This window comes from Phocoena phocoena, chromosome 12 (genome assembly GCF_963924675.1).
Source record: "Phocoena phocoena chromosome 12, mPhoPho1.1, whole genome shotgun sequence".
Taxonomy (NCBI): Eukaryota; Metazoa; Chordata; class Mammalia; order Artiodactyla; family Phocoenidae; genus Phocoena; species Phocoena phocoena.
Genome location: NC_089230.1, coordinates 28,169,129 through 28,192,842, shown reverse-complemented (window position 1 = coordinate 28,192,842; position 23,714 = coordinate 28,169,129). Strand labels below are relative to the sequence as shown.

Genomic DNA, 23,714 nt, shown 5'->3' with positions numbered 1-23,714 from the left:
TACATAAATTCCAAAAGAAAAAATACAAATGATAATATACAAAGTATATTTAAATATTATGACCATTCATAGAAGAGTAAGTTTAAAGAAGAAAAATCATGTTTTATATATCAAATTGGAATACAATCTTTTAATAACAGCAGTGTTGATAAGAATTTGGGGAAGTGAACACACCATATAGAAGTAAATAACTAGAACTTTTCTCAAAGGTATTTTCATCATGTACAGCAAGTCTTAAATATATATATATATATATCCTTAGGCCCAGAAACTTCCACAGAATAGACTATTTCTAAACACACACATACACAAAACTGGAAATATTCAAAAGTAGGGGATTGTCTGAATAAATGTTAGTGTATCTTTAAAATACACTAGAATAAAGCTATAAAAACTACCTCTTTGCCTCTTTGCGTAAAAATTATTAATTACTTGGAAACATGAACAAGAATATTGTCAATTTTTTGAAACAGTAGATAATGAAACAGACTAGAACCCAATATTATTAAAAAAAGATTTTTACGTGTAAAAATAAATTGGATGGAAGTACAAAATGAAAAGTTAAAAATTGGGCGGGGGAGTTAGAAATATAGGTTATTTCAGGTTTTCTTTATACTAAAATAAATATGCATTTTTATAACTTAAAATGACTTTAAGATTTATAAATTAATTCTGAAAGTGAGAATTTATCTTCTTGCTTAAAAATTACTAATACCTCATTTATTTACTATTAGCATCATGAATTTATTTTTTAAAATATGACAACTGGACTAAGAAAATGTATACTAGTCACACCTGAGGTCATCAATACGGCAGAACATCATCTTAACTACCATCGAAAACGAATTTTCAAGAAGCCTTTAAATACCTGATCCATTTTATTGACTGCAACTGCGAGCTGGGTCACTCCCAGAGAACGAACCAAGAGGCCATGTTCTCGTGTTTGTCCCCCAGTCTCAAATCCAGCTTCAAACTCTCCCCTGCTGGCATCTACAACTAAAACTGCTACATCTGCCTAAAAAAGAAAAAAATAACAATCAAAACAGCAAATAATGTCATAGCATTTTAATTCAAAGGACAGATTATTAAATTAGTTGTGTGGGTGAGATTTTAAAGGCAGACTCCAACCTGACACCAAACACAAAGCAAATCAAAGGAATTACACAGATGCATTAAAATTTTGGCACTAGCATGTGCCAAAAAAATAATGACATAAAAAAGTAAAAATTCCCATATTTGATTACATGATAATTATTATAACCAGGCAAAGGGGTTATGTTTCTGCTATCAGTTTTTAAAGATTTTCACATGTCATCATATAATCCACACCATAATAGGAAATGAAATGATCATAAAGTAAGTAAAGAATTCATCAGATACTTTGTTCGGAATACAACAGAACTTTATAATTTAAATCAGAAGTATCATGTACTTACTTTGGGGGGGGGCAATTTACACTATTATTTCTATTCTTTTTCCTTTAATTCTTACCCAAATATTCCTTCTGCTTTATATCTACTCATAAGTGCATCATTCATACCCAATCCTTCATGACTTCTAATGTTAAACTCCTAATTTCTTCAATGAGATCCAGTTCTTTTGATCAAGGATTCTTAGTTAAGAGCACAAACTAAAGCAATCAATGTGAAAATTGGCTCTTTCACTCATGTGTAGTCACTAGCAGGTCTCACACCTCAGGCAAATAGACAGCTATCTCACCTCACAGAAACACTGGGGTATAAATGTAGTTTATTTAAAGCCCTGACCGTCCAAATCCTAGGCTCAATGACTGTAAATCTCCTTCTCATCAGGTTTTGCTAATAACTGTCAAATTATATTTACTTTTTTAGATTAAAAATTGAAAGTCATTGAACTGGTATTAAGATACCTAAGTCAGTAAGTATCCTTCCTGATCCCCTTTCCTATTAACATCTCAAAAAACATTACTGGGCAATTTCTCTATTCTTTCTAAGCAACAGCTTGTCTTTGGGAGCTTAAATGCCTATACATTTTCAAGGAAGCCTTTTAAGTGGTAAAAAGCGATCTCTCCTCATCCATCATGTATACTGTGTATATTCTTCTTGTAGTACATCTGTGTTAGCCTTTCATTGTCTTACCTTTCTACACTGTGATTTCCTTGAGGAGAGGCAACATGTGCTATATGTATCTCTGTATCCAGAAAAGCCTACCACAGTACCTCATACACTGGGTACGTTACTTAATATCTTTGAGCCTATTTCTTCATTTGTCTTATAATGGAATTCAATTAAATAATCTCTAAAATCCTTTCCTACCCTAATTCCATCAGGAGTTTGGAGTAAATGTTCTTTATGATTACTCCGGACTCTAAGATTCTAGGATTAAAAAACATTTCAGTGTCATTGTGTGTTCTGGTGTTTGCCTCTCCCATTAAACTATCAAAATGTGCTTTATAGTCCATCATATCTCCACACTGCCTACCATTGTGCTTGGCACATTCAGTAAGTTTTCATTGAATGAAAACATATATACATACACACACATACATACACATACACACACATACATACATACATACACACACATACACATAAGGAAACAAAGAAAAATATACCCTTTGGTAAATGCAATGAGAAGTATATCAATTTAAAATGGGGCTAATATGTATTTCACAGAATTGTTACAAGGATTAGATTAAACTAAATACATGCAAAATACCTAGTACAGAGTCTGGCCTGTATTCAGTAGTCAATCAACGTGATAATTATTACTTTTCAATCTTCATTATCTCATTCAGTCCATGGACTGTCAATTAATATTCTGAAATTATATGTCAACTTCCCTAAATAGAATCAAATACTTCCTTATTTATCTTCAAATATATTCTAACTTATTCACATAACATCCTTTTTAGGTTGACATGCTCATAACATTTGTTGATAAACATTCCCTTTAAATGGGTGGAAGAACTCAGAAAATGGTCAATCACTGAACACTTTTGCCAAGTGACACAAACTTCTGAACTCTCCATATTTTCCAGTAGTCATCTATTATAGAAGAAATCAATGTCCTATATGTGTAGTGCTATTTGCATTATTTTAATTATTTAAAGTTATTATCTTTGGTTTTTTCAGTATCCTCATTAAGAATCATGTAAGCTTACAAACTGCAATGGTTTTTTAATCTTAAGAAAGCAGATAAACCACAGGGGGAAGACTCCCAAGCTTCACTATTTCTGCATTAAATTAGCTCTTTAAAAAGATATATGACTTGAATATAAACATAGTAAAAAGGCAGATGTTGAAATATTCACTCCAACTTAGTAATAAATGAATTATAAAGCTATGCCTCATTGAGCCCTTACCATTATTTTTACTACAAAGAAATTTGTAGCTGTTATACATTTGCTTCTTTGTAATAAATTAGAAAAGGTTTTATAAAGTACCAACAGAGATCATGAAAAATACATTTCTCTATTTTTTTCAAATTTTTTAAAAAGTTAAAATTTAAAATTTTAATATTTTAAAAGTTATAATCCTAGCATTATAACCTCAGCATCAGGAAATTCTATGTACAATCAGTGTACTTTGGTTAAGAAAATATCTGGTACCTGGGCTGCTCCTGTAATCATATTTGGAATGAAATCCTTATGGCCTGGAGCATCCATTAATATAATAACTTTGGTTTTGGTCTCAAACTTTGTCATACCAACATCCATTGTTACTCCCCTTAAAGAAAACATAAAATGGTTAGAATGCACCACAGAAATAATCAGTGTTATGGATTATTTAATAATATAGGTGAAATGACAGTCTAAATTCTTAAGTAATAATGGGAATTCTATTATATAGTCTATTATTTTGAATAATTAGGCTATCTGGAATTTCTGCTGTAATAGAATTACACTGGTATGGCTTTAAAACAAGGTTTGGATACAACAAGAGCGTAATCAAAATGACTGATGCTTCCCATTTCCTTTTTTTTTTTTTTCAGTAAGAAGCAGTACAGATTGTGAACAAAGAAAGATATATAGGGACATATCTGGAGTGGGAAACAATAAATATTGCAGATGAGAAAAGATAAAAATGAAGAATGACCACTATCAGGATGTATCTTTTCTCATTTTCTTACATTTATGCTTCACTAATTATAGAAATAAACTTATAAAACTTTCATTTGTAAGGCTGGTCAGTATGTTACACATTTAGCAAACAGGAAATATCAAAGGAGATGAACAATTTTTTAACAATTGAGAGACAGGGACAGTAGTGGTTTTACATCCCATGTCATCCTCTTGGAGTCCAACACAGCGCCTCTTCTTAGCCACAAAAACATAGATTCAGATATAAGAAAGCCCAGGAGGGTCTACAAAAGTAGCAAGTCTTTCTAGACTGCAGGAATTTAAAAAGGGAAATCACATGGGCAATAAACTAGGTAATTATTCATCCTGGTTTGCCCAGGATAGTCCGTAGTAAGGAATGAGCACTCCCTTCTACTACCAAAGTGTCCCAACAATTATAATGGTAAACTATGTGTTCACCCTAGCAGTCAGGTAACTGTGGGTCTCCTTAGTCAAGTTATTCTAGTTTAATCCGAAACCATGGGCCATTTGAGTTTGCAAAAATGATACTTAATTCTCTTTAATAATCCCCAAATAAGTGCCTGAGAATAGTGATGAACCAAGACTGAGTCTGAGCTCCTCCCTGGACTGCTTTGACCATACTCTTTGACCCAGCTCTGCTCTGCATTTGTAACTGAGAGGATATGAAAATGTCACTCAGGCTACTAATTTCTGTCCAACACATGAGCAGAACAGAGGATTTATAAATATTTAACATGGTAGGATAAGCAATTCACTGTATTTTTGAAATGCTACTAAGGAATATATAGTGGTGAATTACAACTCCCATCATGTATATGGAAGCTTCTGCTACCTACAGAATAAAGGAATATTCTAAAAATTGTAGCATGCTGAGCAACAGAAAACTACCAGCAGCAAAAACATGACAGCCAACTAGCAGATTTATTGTTAAAAAAACACTACAATTATTAATTATTCTAGGAAAGAGATAGATTATTAGCTTACTTGCCTGCTCAACTCACACATGAAGTAAATTCAAACAAAGCCATTCTAACTTAATTATACTGTCCTCAATCTCTTTACCTACTTAATAGATGGTACAAAAAAACTAAAAAGCCATATATCAATAATCTGCTTAATAAGCTGATAGGTGGAAATTTAGTCTTCTAATACTGATATCATACAAAATTCTGTTTTCCAATATTCATTTTCCCAAAATGTGTAACTGTCCAACTATTTTTTCTTACTAGGTTGTAAAACAAGCTTGTGATACTATGAAGAATAAGAAAGACACCTACAAGAAAAAAACAAAACAAAACTCAAACCACTATGATATAAAATTCTATTTACCAGAAGAGCTAAGGAATATTGTGACCTGCTTTATTGAGAATTATCTTATATCAATACTCCAAGAAAATAAACATACTTTCAAAAAGTATGAAAATCCAAATATGTTCTCTAATCATATTCAGAATGAAGAGAACAGAGTAACTTCTTTGTTGATTCAGGATTTTCAGAGGGCTTCAGTCTTTATTATTTTGAGACAGTAGGTATATTTGCCATTTCACTTAATTATAAGTGTCCTCTTTCTTTCCTGACAAAGGTGCCATTGGCTTCCCCATCCCTACCAGTTCTAACATGAAATATCTAAAAAGACTTCAAAAGAAATACTTTGGCCAGAGGTATATAAATATCTATATTCTCCTAAAATCTCACCAAAGTTAGCATTGAACACAGTAACACATACAGAAGTAATCAAATGGATTAGATCTACTTGGTAGGAGACAGGTTTAATTACTTGTTTGTTGACTCTGTCTCATAAAAGCATAGTACAGAGAGTATAAAGATGAATTAAGCCTGGTAATTTGAATTTACCGGTCATTTTGATTCTAGACAGAAGACAGTTTACTACAAAAAGTTACCTTTCCTTTATAACCTGATATAATAATCTTATGTATATTAACATTATATATATTAATTTTAAATTAAGAGTCTTACTCATAATTTTCATTCAAAATCAAGACAATTTGACATATACTCAGGGAAGTGACAACCGAAACTTCTCCCACAGAATAATTAGCTAAGGGTTTTTACTGCCTTTTTCTCTGCTTTTAAAAAAAATTTTTAATACACATTTTTTAAACTATTTTCATAGAATTTGGAAGAGTAAAAAATGTACGTAGACTACAATGAAAACTACAATAAAAACATTTCCCTGATAATTGAAAACTTTTTTCTAAAAATAGTCTCTAAAATATTTCATGCTTTGTTTCATGCATATTCAACATATTTACATACTTATTTAAAAGACTATATACCATTTCAGAATGAAAAGTTTGAAATATAGTGACTACCTTTCCCTTTCTTCGCCAGTCTCATCCAAGACCCATGCATATGCAAACGAAGATTTGCCAGCCTTTTTAGACTCTTGTTCATACTTATGCATAGTTCTTTTGTTTACATTACCCAGAAGATAAAGCAAATGGCCCATCAGAGTACTTTTCCCAGCATCAACATGACCTAAGGAAAATTGATTGAGGATTAATACTAGATACATTTTCTAGATGCTGTTCACATTGAGGCATTGCAGGAATATGTAATTCAATAGTTCATGTCAGTGTTTAGAGTAATAAATACCAATTTTTATCAAAGAACAGTTAAGATGTCTAAATGGAGGGAAAAAAGCATGTCTCTTTAAAGGGGGGAAATTTTCCTTTATTTCTGGAAATTAAGATTATCAATGAGACAGGCAATTTTCAAATGTTCATAAAATGAAAATGCCACAACCAAGTCTAATGACCTCTTTAGTAACTTGGCATTATTTCACCCAGAGTGACCTTGGAAACTTGACATTATGATGCAATGCCTCCTTGCTTCATGTTTATTTACACCCACAGAGAAATGCAGAGTGGAATGAGTTTCCATGCTGCCACTAGAAAGTTACTGGGCTTAAGCAGTTGACTGACAATCCAGAGGAACAAAGGGCATTACCAATGACCACTAGGTTGAGGAGTTGCTTCCCTCCTTGCCGCTTTTCCAGCTCTGCTTTGATATCTATTTGTTGCCTCAGCTTGCTAGACTTTTTCACTGGTGTCGGTGTTGAACTCTGCTCTTCTGATGCTTGAATGGTGTGGGATGGAAGGGCTGATTTAGAAGCGGTCTCAAGTACATCAGAAGAAACAAGGCCGGTATCTTCACTAGAATGTCCTTTTTGAGGTGTGTGGAAAATATGACCATTTTCTTCAGCAGTTACTCTACAGAAAGCATAGATAGGAATAAAGTGCTTAAAACAATTCGACTGACATCCTATAATGTCAGAAGAGCAGAGAATTTGTCTCTTCATATTCCTTACACTTGCAGACCAAAAAATGATCTTCACTAAGTGGCTAGAGTCTGTTAAGGTGGAAATGATAAGTAGCTAGACCCAAACCACACAAATACATACATGGAAGATCCCAAGAGAAAAACAGACGACCAAAAACTAAGATAAGAAGAAAATATCCCATAAAATAACTGAAATTCAATGTGTAAGCCCATAGCTTAGCTATACAATCCTATCAAAACAGATGGCATAAAGGAGATATTTTGCAAAAATTGGCATTGTGTTCCTGGAGATAAATCAGTACTAAAAAAATAGCTTTATCAGTTTTATCCCTAACTCATTCCTCCAACCAGACAGAAACTTACAATTTTTTTTGCTCAAACACTATCCTTAAGGGAGATATTGCTAAATGTGTACATTTTCTTATTACTTTTGGCAAAAGAGTTTTAATTCATTAATTCAACAAACACTTGATTCACTAAAAACTATATTAACATATACTAGCACTGATGTTGAGAAGAAAAGATAAAGAAATGAAAAAGTTATCAACTGATCCCAAAAGCTTACAATCTATTGAGGAACTCAGATATGTAAAGTAGAAGCAATACCATCTAGCTTAACTTATTTCCTCCTTGACAATGACATTGCCTCCAAAAGTAAACACTGATCTTATTTCTTCGATAGTTCTTGGACTATCCTCCATAGAAACTATAACAGTGCTATGCCACGGATAGCTATAAAGGATGTAATCTAATCAACCAGACTACGATTTGTCTTACCTTTCCTTCAACGACACAGAATTAGGACAAAGAACAGGTTAAATTGCAAGTTATTAAGAATGAAACCAATTATATGTGACTCAATGTGGATCTGGCAGAGAAGAATTACATACAGAAAGCAGTTTACAAAAATAACTTAAGGATTGCAGCTAATGGAAATGTATACGAACAGTAAATCTGTCAATATTTTCTTCTTGCCCACAATAACAAAAACAGATTCATTGTTCCCCCTCAGGGTGTTTTTACATGCTCAACACTGACCCTTCCTCCTATGCCTCAGGAAAAAATCACATTCGTTATATTTGCAACTTCATTAAAAGCCTCATATTCATTCCCATTTTATTTTGGTTTTGCAAATCTCCACTAACCAACTTTGGTGTTCACTGTTTAAACACTGCTTAGACAGATTAGCTTCATCTCAAACTACAGGGAAAAAATATCAGTATGTGGAAAATGTTCCCATTCTTTTTTTTAAGAGTCCAACCAAGTTAAGTAAATCAAATTTAAAATATAATTTGCAAACATTTATTTGAATGACCACAGCTAGTTCTCTAAAACAAAAACATGATAACTCTGCATTTAGGGGAGTAAAAAAAAACCCTACAAATTACAATGAAAGTATTCAACCAGAATGACTAGTCACGTCACAGAATCTGGTTCTGATCAGACCTGAGAGAAATCACAATCTCTGGCTGCAAATCTTTCTGTTTTCAGTGACAGAGGCTTTTCTTCAAAGGAAAGCTCACGCTAACTCCAACATGGAAAACAGATAAAAGCAGAACAGCTATGGCTGACACAGTGGGTTGAGGCCTGCAACTCAGCTCATCCACCCATCCAGGCAGCCCTGCTCAGGATAGGAAGAGCGTCATAAAACATGGCCTGACTCGATTGTTTCATTTACAATTCAGTAACATGAAAGGTTTGCTTTTCTTTCACTTTCATAATAACATTCCCTTCAAGTAAATTTTAGGCAAACTGCAAATTAGTTCACTAAACTGTACAATGTTAGAGAAAAGGGTCAAAGTAATTAGAAAAGCATCGACAAAAGTCTGTACTTAGTAAAAACTCCTGCGTAATATGAAGTAAAAGCTAATGTTTTAAGATTTTGAAAAATCTCAAAGATGAGGTCTAAAAATGACCATTCTGGGTTCAGGATTATAATTACTGACTGGTACAAAAGAAAGTATAGGTTGGTTGAATATTTTTTCAGGTGCTTTCTGATATAATTTTGTAACCTTATCTACTATTTTAAAGTGACCGGTCTGTTTTTTTTAAAACCATCTTTCCAAGAGTGGGAATATTTCTACATGAATCTGGAGGCTTAATCTTTCTTTGAGTTATTTAAATGATACTGGAAAGCTAATAATTTAGATTGAAGAGGTTAAGCACAGAGTTATTTGTTCTCTATGCAAGGTTCTAACGATTTTTACTTACTGCACTTTCTAGAGAAATATTTACTATCTTTACTATTAGTGAAGAAAAAGTTTGCTGTTTCAGTTTCTTCTAAGAAATGCATTATCCTTTCTTTATAAGCTGCCACTGGGAATCACACTATGTAGAAATCTATGATGCTGAAATCTTGACTCAAAAGTGTTTATGTTTCTCTGTGCTTTCTTGAGACCAAATCAAAACAACAGCCTAAGTATTAACCCTACTATAAATGTCCCCCCAAAATCCTATAAAAGTATTTGAAGTAAATATAGCTTGTTCCTTGAGCAACTATATGCATTCTGAGTATCTCCATTTGTAATTGCAGACCTTTCACATTCTGATGACATCTCCCACAGGGCCACATCAAAATATTGGCTCACAGGCTGCTTTTTACCTTTATACTATTTCCAGGTTTATTTTTAAAATAAAATGTATTTCTCCAAGGACTCCGATCAATAAATATTTAAACAACTATTCTACGAAAGGAATATGATGATGAACATTAATGGTCCCTGTCCTCATGAAGCATATAGTCTTGTAAGATTTTGAAACGCTTGCATTATACTTGTAAAGCATAGAGGTGGGTTTCTAAGAATTATTTACTTATATTTACTATTTATTTTTTCTTGATCAGTTATTACCCATTATTTTTATAAATATTCACATAGATAACTATGCATTTACTTCTAATATATAGATTAATATACATAGACAAGTCTAGAATCAAGCCTATTTTCTCATTCCCTTTTCTTTGTACTATGCTCATCTGCATGTTGCTTTCTAAACCTTCTGCATAAGATTATAAAAGCCTTAGAACAAGGAATTGTGTATTCTATTTATTTTTTCCTCTCTCAATGAAAATAATTCCATAATAGGATTAAATGGCACTCAAGACATGAGAATAAAAAAGGTACTTATGATTCTTACAACCCAACCTTCATTCAGAGAGAAAAGACATACATTGAGCTTTTTGTTACTGAATCAGGATTCAGAATTATTTTAACGGGCTAAAGTTACTCAAATTAAAAATTAACTTTTTCATTCATCCATTTAACTAACATATACTGAATGCCTACTATGTCCTAGATATGGACTTCTTTCCCTCACTAAATTTGAAATCTAATGAATAAAGTCTTGCTTCTATAAAATAAAACCAAAAAAATGAACTAGGTAATCATTAACATTCTTCCCAACCAAGACTCATGGATACTTCTATTAATTTACATAAAAGAATGTTGTAAGGGAGAAAAAAATGGCTACTGAGTTTGTATTTCCTGAAATTGGGGAAAAAAAATCCTCTATCGTTTATATTTGATAATAGTGTTTCATGTCTGATAGACAAAATATATATAATTTATAAATAATAGATTTATGAAATGATTGAAAAACCTGAAAACTTTTAAAGAAGTTTAAAGTTAATGTCTTTAGGGGAACTAAGATCCCACATGCTGCATGGTGTGGCCAAAAAAAAAAAAAATTAAAGTTAATGTCTTTAAACTGTGCTGTTATGTCTCAAGCAACCCACTTCCCTTGTCTATAAAAACTCCTGAGAGAATCCTAAAGACTGTGAAAAGAAAGAATAAATGAGTGCTACTAAAGTATGACTTATTATCATTTCTCACTAGATATTTGCAATTCTAGGTAAGTTTTATTTTATATTTTGTCTTTGTTATACTGATCCATTTTATTCAGTATGAAAATCTAAAAGAGTTTAAAGATAATAGTAAAAAAATTTTAATTAATGATTCCTTGATTCACCAACTACATTTAATTTCCAAACACTGCTTACTTACACCATCTAGTGGCAAAGGATTCCCTACCTCACAGTGCTAGATTTCACAAAATCATAGGTTTTTAACGTTAAAGTAGCTATATTTAATTTGTATAAGGAAACTGACAGTGAGGTAGGTTAATATACATAGGTAAGTCTAGAATCAAGCTTAATTTCTCATACCCTTTTCTTTGTACTATGCCATACTGAGGACCCATTATACTTCAATGATTATATTATGCAAAATTGAAATAGATTCTCTTTCCTACAGTCTAACAAGGAGACAATACTAATTTCAAAAAAGGGGGGAGGGGTTAAAAACCTTACCCAGGCACTTCAAATCCCATAGTTTGCTTCTTTCCAGATACAGTCATTTTAGCAACTTTTGGCACAATTTCAGATTCACTTCGAGATGACTGGGAATCTATTGATTTTCCTAATGAAAGAGTAAAATATAAAAGTCTAGTTAATTCAAATTGATTCCTAGAAACATTTATTACACACTAAATACATATATGGTAATTTTCACAGAATCACATCTTTATACGTATTTTTTCTCTAAAAAATATTCAGCGAAATTTTAAAATGCTGAAAGAAATTCTTCTGTCACCCTATTCTGGGAAATCCCCCATTGTCAGGACTCTGCTGTGCTTAACCTCCACCAAATCTCTTCCTAATTTTGAACTGACTCTTAAGTTTCAGTATTAAGAGGTCACAAGGTGGTTTCTGCATTGAGCCTCATTCTGACATTATACCTAGACCCTGTATCTCCCTCTCCTACCACACCCTTTCACAATACTAAAATTGTCCGGTCAGTTAGCAGATGGCTAAACTATTTTTAATCGTGATACCTACAAACTGATGAGCAAGTTGAGAGTCTGCTGAATTGTGCTAGATACTGCATATATTTTACTTGCTCACAATACTAGACTTAGTAAGATATTTGATATCTCCATAGAATACAGGGGAAGAAGTCAACATAGAAAAAGTAAATTAAGAACATGAAGGAGAATAAATTACGAGCTAGATCAAAGTAAGACTTTTATGCATTTGATCCTTTAAAAAATATATATGAAATTCTTCAGAATGTATCTTTATTATTTTCAGTAAGAGTACCATCAGGATTGGGTCCACATAAAACTATGGAAACCGCATTGCTACACTGGTAAATATATATACAGAAATTACTTTTAAAAATTAGAAAAGATAATTAATGTACATAATTCATTCAAAATGTTTGCTATTTGCTTACTATATGCCAAGCACTACGCTGGAAATATAGTGGTGAACAAAAGCAGACATAATCCTTGTACTGAGAGAGCTTACAGTCTAGTGGAGAAAACTGATCACAAAAAATAAAATTACGACTGTTATTAGTGTTATAATCTGTATACGGTACTATCAGATTTGGTGACAGGGCACATGAATTAGAGTGCTTCCATAGGAAAATGAGAGTTAAGTGAAGACACAAAAAATGAGCAAGAATAAACTACCCAGAAAGGAAGGGCATTCCAAGCAGAGAGTAGCTGTATGAGGGCCCTGCTGCAGGAGGCAGCATGGCCTTCAGAGGGAGTAAAAGCAGAGGGGAGAGGGAACACAGTTAAATGGAGCTGAAGAGGGGGGCAATGGCCAGGCAATGCAGGACCTTTAAGCCACAGCAAAGATCCTAATGCTTTTTCTAACACAACTGGAAGCCAACAAAATGATGTAAGAAAGTGGGGGGAAGGGAAAGAGAGGAGAAGGTAAAACAGGGTCACACTCAAAGGAGAAGTCTGGGCTGGAGCATATATTTATGATTCATCAGCACATAATAAGCTGTTGAAGGCACTGACATAAGTGAGATCACCAAGGGAGAGAATACTGAGTAAGAAAAGGAGTGGTCTCAGGACAAAGCCTTGGAAGAAATTCAACCTTTAATCACAGATAGAGGACAGCAAGAAAGAGGACAGTGAGCCTACAAAAAGGTGACAGAGGAGGGCCGGGGAGGATGGTGCCCAGGAAGCTAAGGGAAGTGGCATCACCAGAGTCTGAAGTTGCTGTGCAGTGGAGTGAGACGACTGAAAACATTCACTAGTGACACGATTCCTTTAGATAAAGGTCATCGGTAGAGTTAGCAAGAACCATCTGAGAGAAGTGAGGGAAGGCAAAGCCAGAATGGGTTAAAAAAAAGAAGGTGAGAAAACAGGCAGCAAGTACATGTCCACTATCTCTTATGCATAATTCCAAAATCCAAAAGCTCTGAAAAATTAAGGTTTTTTGTTTTAACTCATTTGGAAGCAAAACCTGACCTGGACTAAAGTGAAGCTTTTTGTAGCCCTTATTTATCCCATTTAAAGTGGAAAGCCATACATTTCAGTGCAGAAATAACAATGTGATGATTAAATGGTGCTGCCCCAAATTCCACTGGGGTTATCATACCACAGACGTTAATGCTTTTATCAATCCAAAAAATCTGATTTCTGAGTCAAATCTGGTCCCAAGGGCTTTAGATAAGCAATTGTAGATATGGACTAATGAGTCTCTCAAAAAATTCTGGTTGGAAAGGGAGGAATGTGGTAGAATGGTAGCAAAAGGGAAACATGGCATCAGCTGATGGGGAACATAAAACTGAAAGGGCTGGCTGAAAATTCAGGAAGAAAAAAGATCATGTCAGATATTTTAGAATTTCTGAGAATGTAGAGAGGGATGGGACATAAAGCACAGGTAGAAACTGAACTAAAATAGGAGAAAGGCACTTTTACTGTAATAGAAGCCAGATCTCAACATTCTCATACAATGTTGAGAAGCTAGAAGATGAAAACCCCTGACAGTTAGCTTCTATTCTCTCCGTAACATAGCAACAAGTTACCTGGTGAGACTGAGGGTGAATAAGAAAAGTAGAAAGACTGGTGAAGCAAATACAGTTTTCAATAATCTTTGCACAAAGAATGAGTTGAATACACACAAAAATAGGGGAATCGTTGGATAGTATTGAGGGCCCATTTAAGATCTGCAATAACGAATCTGCAGTGGAATCCATCTGCCTATCCATGTGGCTTTTTCCAGCAAGGTTCAGCCATTCAGGAACAGGCACAGAGAAGACACTGACTGACTGCTACATTCAGAGTGAAGTTTCTACCCAACAGGTACAAAAAAAGGGCAGAGTAACAAGGTGGTTGAAGGTACTGGCAACAAAAGGGGGGAAAGTTATTGAAATGATAAATAATAAGCTCTAAGCTGAATTAAACAAATAAAATGACAAAGGAAGAGTACTGATGTACTGAAAGAAAGTTGAGGGGTCCAAAGGTCAAGAAAAGGTAACGATGTAAGAAGTACAACTAGGTGGCTGTTGTCAGAATGGGACAAGCGGTTTCATGATTTCGGAAGAGGTGGAGTTACAGTGAATTGCTGATGAGAGGGGAAGGTCACTGGAAATGAGGGGGTCAAGGAACTGCAAGTCCAGGCCGCTGGACTTGTTTCTCCACATTGATGCACAAGCTATGATCATGAAGAGCTTAGGGTGTAGAAGAACACTGTCAGCCAGCTTCCAAAGTCTTGATGAATAAGGAAAAGTAACCATGAGATTGTTCAAGAGATGAGAGCAGTGAAGAGTAATAAAAGGCTGGTTCGGGCAAAAGACAGAAACTTCAAAGGAGCAGAGATGGAAGGGGAGAAAAGGAAGGAGGGTGGGTGAAGGAATAATTGTTGGAAAAGGCAGAAAAGAAAATAAAGTTGACCTTCCAGACCCTGGGGTTTGAGAGGATATACATGAAGTAAGGCAAGGAAGTAGAAAAAAACACTAGGAAAACAGATTGAGAATTGTGGAGGGGTTTGATTTCCAGGATAAAAGCAGTTCCAAAGTTCTAGCAAAGGTAAAAAAGAGTGAGAGGTGAGTGAGTGATAAGGAAGGAGGAAACTGAGAGCATGATGGTGATGTTGATGGTGATGGTGATGGTGATGGTGATGGTGATGGTGATGGTGATGGTGATGGTGATGGAGATGGTGATGGTGATGGAGATGGTGATGGTGATGGTGATGGAGAGGAGGGGGCAGGGCAGTGGTGTGTGTAGGTGGGGAGAACACCCTGACTGATAGAGGCATGGCAGACTTTGGCCTCCGTCAAAACAGGGAAAAAGAACCATAAAGCATAAAAACGTCTCAGTCCAGGCTATACAGGGCTAATCCCCACTTCCTATTAAGATTAATTTTAATACCTTCTATTTTGTGTGTAAAAAATCCCTTGACTCACTTATACATTTAGTACATTGAATTAATGTTGACTTTTTTTAAAAAGTAGGTGGGTCTTTAAGCAAAGAAAAGTCACAATATGAACCTGTAATATTTCTGGGGATGCAGTAAATATATTATTTTTCATTTCTGGTGATCCTATCTAGACGATATCAAACCTCAAACCTAAGATGTAGTATTTCAAAAATTTGGTTATGTAAATGAAAGTATTTTTTAGAGGAAAAAGTACTACAGATCTGAATATAACCCATTAAAGCAATGGTTCATAAACTTTTTTATTTAGGTCAGATACCCCTTTGAAATAGCTAATGAAAACAATGGGATACTCTTGGCAGAGAAATACAGCACACACAAAATTTTGCATGCTATTTCAAGGGGTCCAATAATTCCAATCCTAGAACCCTCCACTTGAGAGATAACCTTGATTCAGGCTAGCTTGGAAATATGTTAATTCAATTTGATGTTCTCCATAGTCAATGAAAACACACATTTAGTAAATTTTCCATTAAGCTGTTATTAATGGCAATGTGACATACTTTGACTTATCCAACCGCATTACACAGTCCCCCTCGTAACTACCATCATGCTGATGACAGGCAAAATCTACTGACAGAGGTCAGAAATGAACTAATAACTAAAATAATCAGTCATGGATCAGTAAGAGATACATATATCCATCACATAAAAGTGTAAAATGTTTACTGTATTCCTTCATCTTCCCCAACCAAATAACAAATTCATTTTCTGTTTAACAACCTCAAGAAATTGAGCACTGAAAGTCCCAAAATAATGGCAGCATATGGAACGAGTACTGGATGCAAATAAGGAGCTTGGATTCTGATTCCTGCTCTGCCACTAATTAACTGTTACCTACCTTACAGCTTAAACAGTTCATTTAATTTCACTAGCTTCCGTTTTCTCATCTACATAATGAAGTAAATTAAACGGTTTCTAGTTCTGTGGATGTATGTGTCTGTGACTCCCAAACCATTAAGGTGTCCTTTAAATCAAATAGCCTACTAGGAGGTTAAAATGTGCCATTCCAAAGAAAAGTACCAATGTCCTCCCCCAAGTCATGTAAAACCCACCCACCAAATCATGGTCACCAGAAAGAAACATGTTCTGAAGATTCATATATTAGTGATTAATATATTAGTGATTAGTGTTCAGTCTCTAGTAGGATGAAGAATTGATCATCCTTTAGATTTTTCATTTGGATGAAAATAACAGCTACCCAGTTCATCAAGTCCAACCTGCTTGTTTTGTAGACAAAAAAAAAAAACAACAACAACAAAACCAAGTAACAAAGAAGTGACTTCACCTTAGCAGCAGGGCATGCTGCTACCTACCTGTCCACTTCTCCTTTCTCATACTCCATTTGTCTCTAAAGCAACGTTTCTTCTATCCCTAGTGGTTACCCCTTGCTGGACTACTTCTTCCAGAATTCTACTGTTTCCTTCCTGGGGTTAAGATCTAAGCAGCAAAATCTACTTGCCTCTGTCTCTTGAGTATGAAGTTATCTAGGTCCCTTTCCTGAAGACATTTTTCAATGTATATTCCTTTGTAAAGGATTCAAAGCCAAATTTCCCTAGCACCACACGATTGTCATAGACTTGCTGAATTTAATGAAACTTCCTGCTTACATATCCACAAGATTTACGCTCTTTCGACTAATTCCTTTGGTCTTCACAACACAATCAATATTAGACTAACTAGCTCTTTGAAGATAAGAAGTGCCTCATACACCTGGCCACATAGTACAAAGCACACAACACAGTGCTCTACTCACAACAAGCATTCAAGAAACAGAGTTTAATGATCAACCCCTAAGGGTTTAAGTTTTGAAACCATGAGTTGATCTCTATTGTTTTTGCAAGTTATCTTAGTTCTCTTCTTAAGGCAATAACCTCAATTTACTCTCTACCTACTTCCTGCACTTATAATCAGCCACCTTGGACTTCCCTGGTGGTGCAGTGGTTAAGAGTCCGCCTGTCAATGCAGGGGACACAGGTTCTATCTCTGGTCCAGGAAGATCCCACATGCCACGGAGCAACTAAGCCTGTGCACCACAACTACTGAGCCTGTGCTCTAGAGCCCGCGAGCCACAACTACTGAGCCCAGGTGCCGCAACTACTGAAGCCTGCGTCCCTAGAGCCCGTGCTCCACAACAAAAGAAGCCACTGCAATAAGAAGCCCACGCACCGCAACGAAGAGCAGCCCCCGCTCGCGGCAACTAGAGAAAACCCGTGTGCAGCAACGACGTCCCAACACAACCATAAATAAATAAGTGAATGAATGAATAAATAAATAAAATACCAGCCACCTCCTAGTGTTTAGAGCGCTGGGTTCTAGAAAGTCCATCTGGCACTTCCTATGGGCACTCTTGTACGCTTTCCTGCCAGGAGGTTTTTATATGCTCTTTTTTACCTTCACAGCAACCACACAGAATGGGTATAATTATTCCTACTTTACTTTAGAGAAACTAAAGTTCAAAACAGTTGATTTGCCAAAGATTATGCAGCCTTGGGCAGTGACAGAGCTAGATTAAAAAAAAAGGTATGAATCACATTTTTTTCTTTGATGTGGACCATTTTTTTTTTAATCTTTATTGAATTTGTTACAATATTGCTTCTGTTTTATGTTTTGTTTTTTTGGCCCCGAGGCATGTGGGATCTTAGTTCCCTGACCAGGGATCGAACCCGCACCCCCTACATTGGAAGGTGAAGTCTTAACCACTGGACCACCTGGGAAGTCCCTCAAAGAGTTTATACACTATTCTGAGACAATTATAAACACTGTGGAGATTAAGTTGTAGAAAGAATAAGCAAGAGTATTCTATGTATGCGCCTGAGTAATTAGGAACAACTTAACAAATGAAATGAGCTTTGATCTGACCCTGAAAAATAAACAAAAAGGAAGAGAAAATAACATGGAAAAGTCATTTGTAAGGGTTAATGGGGCAAATATTCTGAAAAAGACTGGGCAGTGATCAATAAATTTTTAAAGACTATATAACTGAAGCTTTGAAGGAAAGAACTCTTTAAACGAAAAAGATCTTTTATAGATTTATTTTCAAGGACTATTTTCTCATTCAATAAGTAGAAAGTAAAACAATATTAAATATTCTAAAGTAGGGAAGATAATAACTGAGACTATTTAGAAATGGGAAAGGCTAAATTAAGAAGAGGTAAGAGAAAAAACCATGGAAACTTGTATGTAATAATGATTTCTTCATAAAAGATGCTGCCATGTCCATCAGTCTATAATTCCCTAACTTCTCCGTAGCCATTAATGAGGCATCCCCCACTCTTCAGTCCTAGGGTGCTTTAAACTCTATGGATATCTTCCACCCTGCAGTAATCAGTTCTAATCAGCATGGCTGGAAATCTAAGGCTCTGCCACCAAAACATTCACGACCTTGAGCCTTGACCTAGTCATCAAATACTCCAGAGACTTAGTTTATCCCATGTGCAAAATAAGGGTATCACCACCAATACCATCTACCTGACAAAGATTTTGTAATAAATATTATACTTGTAAAAGCACACCAACTATTTTAAAATATTCTCAACAACAACAAAAAAGACCTTATTCTATGCAATTATCTCATCATTGTTCATAGAATATCCTTGCCAGAAAACTCATAAATCAAAAATAATTACTGAAGTTTGCGGTCAATACATATTTACTGTAAGTATCTTTAGTTTGACTGGATGTTGTTGCACCCATTAACCGCCTTTATTTTTAAAATGATTTTAGGCATTTATAGGATCAAAAAGTGCTAGAATAAACATGCACCTAGTCACAGATAAGCAGTAACACAAAAAGTATACCTCACCTTGGCTTGAACCCAGTGGTTTTTTTAATTCGCTTAAGTGTCATACAAGTTAAGTTTCAAGAGTACATACAAAAAAAAGAGAACATGCTAAGCTGATGTTCATCTGGAAAAGTAAATGTGAGAGAATGACCAATAAAATTTTTAAGTTAAGGATAATGATAGGGGACTAGAACTACCACAATATCAAATATCATAAAGCTGAAGTAAGTTAAAATGTGGTAATGGCACAAAAATAGCTTGATGAATTAGAATAGAGCATCTGTAAATGAACCAATTAATAGTAATATATTTATGTTTGCTATACATAAAAATAAGAACTGAATATTCTTATAGGAATATATACGTTACACAGTTTTAAGTAGGAATTCAACATATGCAAAGAGATGTTTCAAATCAGTGGGAAGAGAATGGGTTATATTCAATATTGTATTGGGAATACTGGCTATCCATTTGAGAAAAAGACTCTATCATACGTTTATGGTGTTTCATACATAAATTCCTTGTTGATTAAAGATATGAAGAATACTATAAAAATATATTTAATTTTCAAATAAGACTGACAAATTTTACATAAAATTTTTAAAAATTTTCTCTGATTAAAGATACCACAAGCCAACATAAAAGTATGTGAGGAAATACATACAAGGGGTTAATATATGTGTGTGTGTGTGTGTGTATAAAGAGCTCCTACAAACCAATAAATAGACCAGTTCAAAATACACAAGTCAAAGAAAGGTGTAGCAGAGGAAACGGGGGGGTGGGGGGGGTGGGGACGGATAAGCAGGAGGAGCGAGGGGAGGACTGAAAAGAGGAGATGGTGGAAGAGGGGGGACAAACGGAAAAACAGCACAGAAGAATAAGTAAAAGGATTTCTACTTTTTTTTATTAGCATCCAGCGTTGCAAAGGGAAATGGGGAAAAGAGCACTATCTGACACCGTTGGCAAGAGTACAGCCTGGTACAACCTTTGGCAGGGAGAAAATCTGATAAAATAAAAAACTTTACTATATACACTATATTTCTGGGAATGCATTCTACAGAAACACTAACGCTACTGTGCAACAATATATGAACAACACTGTTTACCGTGATGCTGCCTGTAATGGTGAAAAAACTGGAAATGGACCTCAATAAGGGAATGGTTAAACAAATTATGATGTATCCAAACAATGAAATAATTTGCTTCAGATAAAATAGTAAACCTACATGCTTGAAAAGAAAACAATAACACATTAAATGGGAAAAGCAATTGCAATATTATACAGCAAAGATGCTATATTATTATGTTATTGGCATTAAAAAGTCTACAAGAATGTAAGTGAACTTTTAAAAGAGATTACCTCTACAGAGAAAGAGAAAAATCGTATGAAGAATCTAAAAAGAAATGATACAAATGAACTTATTTACAAAACAGAAACAGAGACTCACAGACTTAGAGAACAAACTTATGCTTACCAGCGGGGAAGGGTGGGGAGAAGGGATAGTCAGGGAGTTTGGGACTGACATGTACACACTGCTATATTTAAAATGGATAACCAACAAGGATCTACTGTATAGCACAGGGAACTCTGCTGAATGTTATGTGGCAGCCTGGATGGGAGGGGAGTTTGGGGGAGAATGGATACATGTATATGTATGGCTGAGTTGCTTTGCTGTGCGCTTGAAACTATCACAACATTGATAATCAGCTTTACTCCAATATAAAATAAAAAGTTTAAAAAAAAGTTATTACTTCTAGAGAGTGATATTAGGAAAGAGAGGAAGTGACTTTTCATATCAAAATTTACATACTTCTATGTTACAATGACTATGTATAATTTTTATAATTAAAAACCTTTAAGTGAGCATATATATTAAAACATTTCAAAACACTAAAACCTTATTTCTATACTATTCTTCAGAGATGCTCTTGATTTTTTCTTATTTCATGTTTTGAAACAAAGGTACAAAGTTCATCCAATCAATAATCCAACGACAACTTTATATTCAGAATGCTCTAGTAAGGCTGAAAGTAATGCTCTAAACAGTTTTGTCTTTTGTGTTAAGTAACCCCTTGTTAGGTTCTGAGGCTTCTTGACAGCAAGGACTGAATCTTTTGGATTTTTCTATTTCCGCAACCAAAGTATGTGATACATGGCGCATCATTTATACATGTCTGTTGAATGCTGAATTGAATAAACAAAATAATTTCCTAATAGCTCTTTCAATGCTCTAATAAATTCCTAAAGGAATGAAGGTGAAAACTAAAGGGAATTATAAATGTGACGTCTTTGAACATGTCATCTCTTACGGGGAAAACAAAACATGGTCAAATCTATCCTGCTCTTCTCAGATTTTCTAAAGCAGGATTTCTCAACCTCAGGACTACTGACATTTTGGGCAGGATATTTCTCTGATGGAGGCAAAGGGGTGTCCCAGGTATTGCAGGATGCTTAACAGCATCCCCGAAATGTCTACAGACAGGGCCAAATGTCCTTTGTGGGGCAAAATCACCTCCAGTTGAATACTGCTCTAAATAGTTATTAACAAAAGAATTAAATACACATTATATACCCAATAACCACTCCATGTCAAAATCCTCCAATTCAACTCTCACTTGAGAGTCTGGTAAAGTAGGTAAGACATAGACTCTGCTGCCACATAGCCTGGGTTGAATACAGGCCCTGCCACTTTAGTTATGTGACTTCAAGTAAGTCACTTCACTTCCCTCAGTGCCTAGTTTCTTCATCTGTAAAATGATAACAATATTAGAACCTACCTAATAGGTATGTTAAGAGAATTTAATGAGTTAACACATGTTAAGTGTTTAGAGTAATGCCTGGCATATATTAAGTACTGAATGATTCATACCACATTGAATCTATAGACACAAATTACTCTCTGACAATCACATATTAATTCATGGTGGGGAGGAGGGAAATTGTCAGCTGTATGACACTGTGCTAGGTATTGGAATAGACAGATCAAAGAATAAGACATGATTCCTATCCTCAAGAAACCTTAAGTCTAATAGAGATACCACACAAACAGTATTACAGTATGAACTGCTATAATGCAGGTACAGTGACAGTGCATAGGAAAGGTACTAACCCACCATACTGGAAGAATTAGGCAAGGTTTCCTTCAAAAGATTCCTAATGAATCTTGGAGGGAAAAATAAGGAACAGGGGCTCAGGGAACGTGACACAATGCATACAACTGACAGTAGATCGGCATGGCTGGGATATAGGGAAAGAGATTAATTGTGTGAGACTTAAGGACAGAAAAACTGGCAACTCATTTAGGGCCACATATAACATTTAGGTACTTAACTTGATTTTGAAACATAAATGCCACTAAAAGAATTTAAGCATTGGTATGACATACCATATTGTGCTTTAAAATGAATTGTGGAGACAAGACTGAGAGAAAGCACATAGAAAATTGTTGTACTGATATGCGTAAGGAATTCTATGAACTGACATAAGATAAGAACGATGGCGATGGAGAAAGGGTTATTTAAAAGATACTACAAGGTAAAATTAGGAACGTTTGCTGCCGGAATGTATGTAGGAAAGTGAGACAAAGAACAGTTCCCAAATTTTCTAGCAAGGAAAAGTGGATGCCTATGTCATTACCCAATAGAGAATACATTCAAGAGAGCTAAATAAGTCTGCTGGTCAGGATACTGCTTCTCTTCGATAGTCTTTTATTCAAGTGCAAAATTAGAGCAGTCCATAGAGGAACTGCTTCCTCCTAAATAGATGGAGATTGCCACCAATATTTTGTGTTTTTTTAAACACTGCTTAGACACTATCTCGGGTCTTTAGTTTTTCAAGTTAAATTATAACATTTACTTGGCATGGGGGACACAAGATGACTAATACTCTCTGTTATCAGGTAGCTTTCATTCTAGATGTGATGGACATGTAGAATGACAAGACTGAAAGAAAATATAAACAAAGAAATTAAGAGAATTTTGCATGAGACCACAAGTGCTATGACTACAGCTGAGCAAGCACCACAGCATAGGAAATAAGTAAGAGGGGACAAGCATGAGAGACAATATAGTAACAGAATATGGTGATGAATTAAATGTTAGGGAGGCAAAAAAACAGAGATCTAAATCCCTAGGGCTCTAAATTAGATATGAATATAGAACACATTGGATCTGAGATTCTTTCAAGACAAATAGAAATTGGATAGAAACCTGGATAATTGAGTCTGCAGAACAGAAGAAATGAGAGCACCATTAAAACACAAGAAGTAACTTAAGACCCGGAAATGGATGAAATAACTTACAGAAAA

The 23,714-nt window shown here is 34.9% G+C and overlaps 1 protein-coding gene across 1 annotated transcript in view; it reads right to left on the bottom strand.

Moving 5' to 3' along the window:
• HBS1L (HBS1 like translational GTPase) overlaps positions 1-23,714 on the bottom strand; it is an 82,304-nt gene that overhangs the window by 18,454 nt on the left and 40,136 nt on the right. Inside the window, exons 5-9 of the mRNA XM_065888598.1 lie at positions 11,691-11,799; positions 7,052-7,314; positions 6,415-6,580; positions 3,590-3,707; positions 869-1,015 (exon numbers count right to left, since the gene is read on the bottom strand). Coding sequence (XP_065744670.1) covers positions 869-1,015; positions 3,590-3,707; positions 6,415-6,580; positions 7,052-7,314; positions 11,691-11,799 — 803 coding nt within the window. The remainder of the gene's footprint in view (positions 1-868; positions 1,016-3,589; positions 3,708-6,414; positions 6,581-7,051; positions 7,315-11,690; positions 11,800-23,714) is intronic.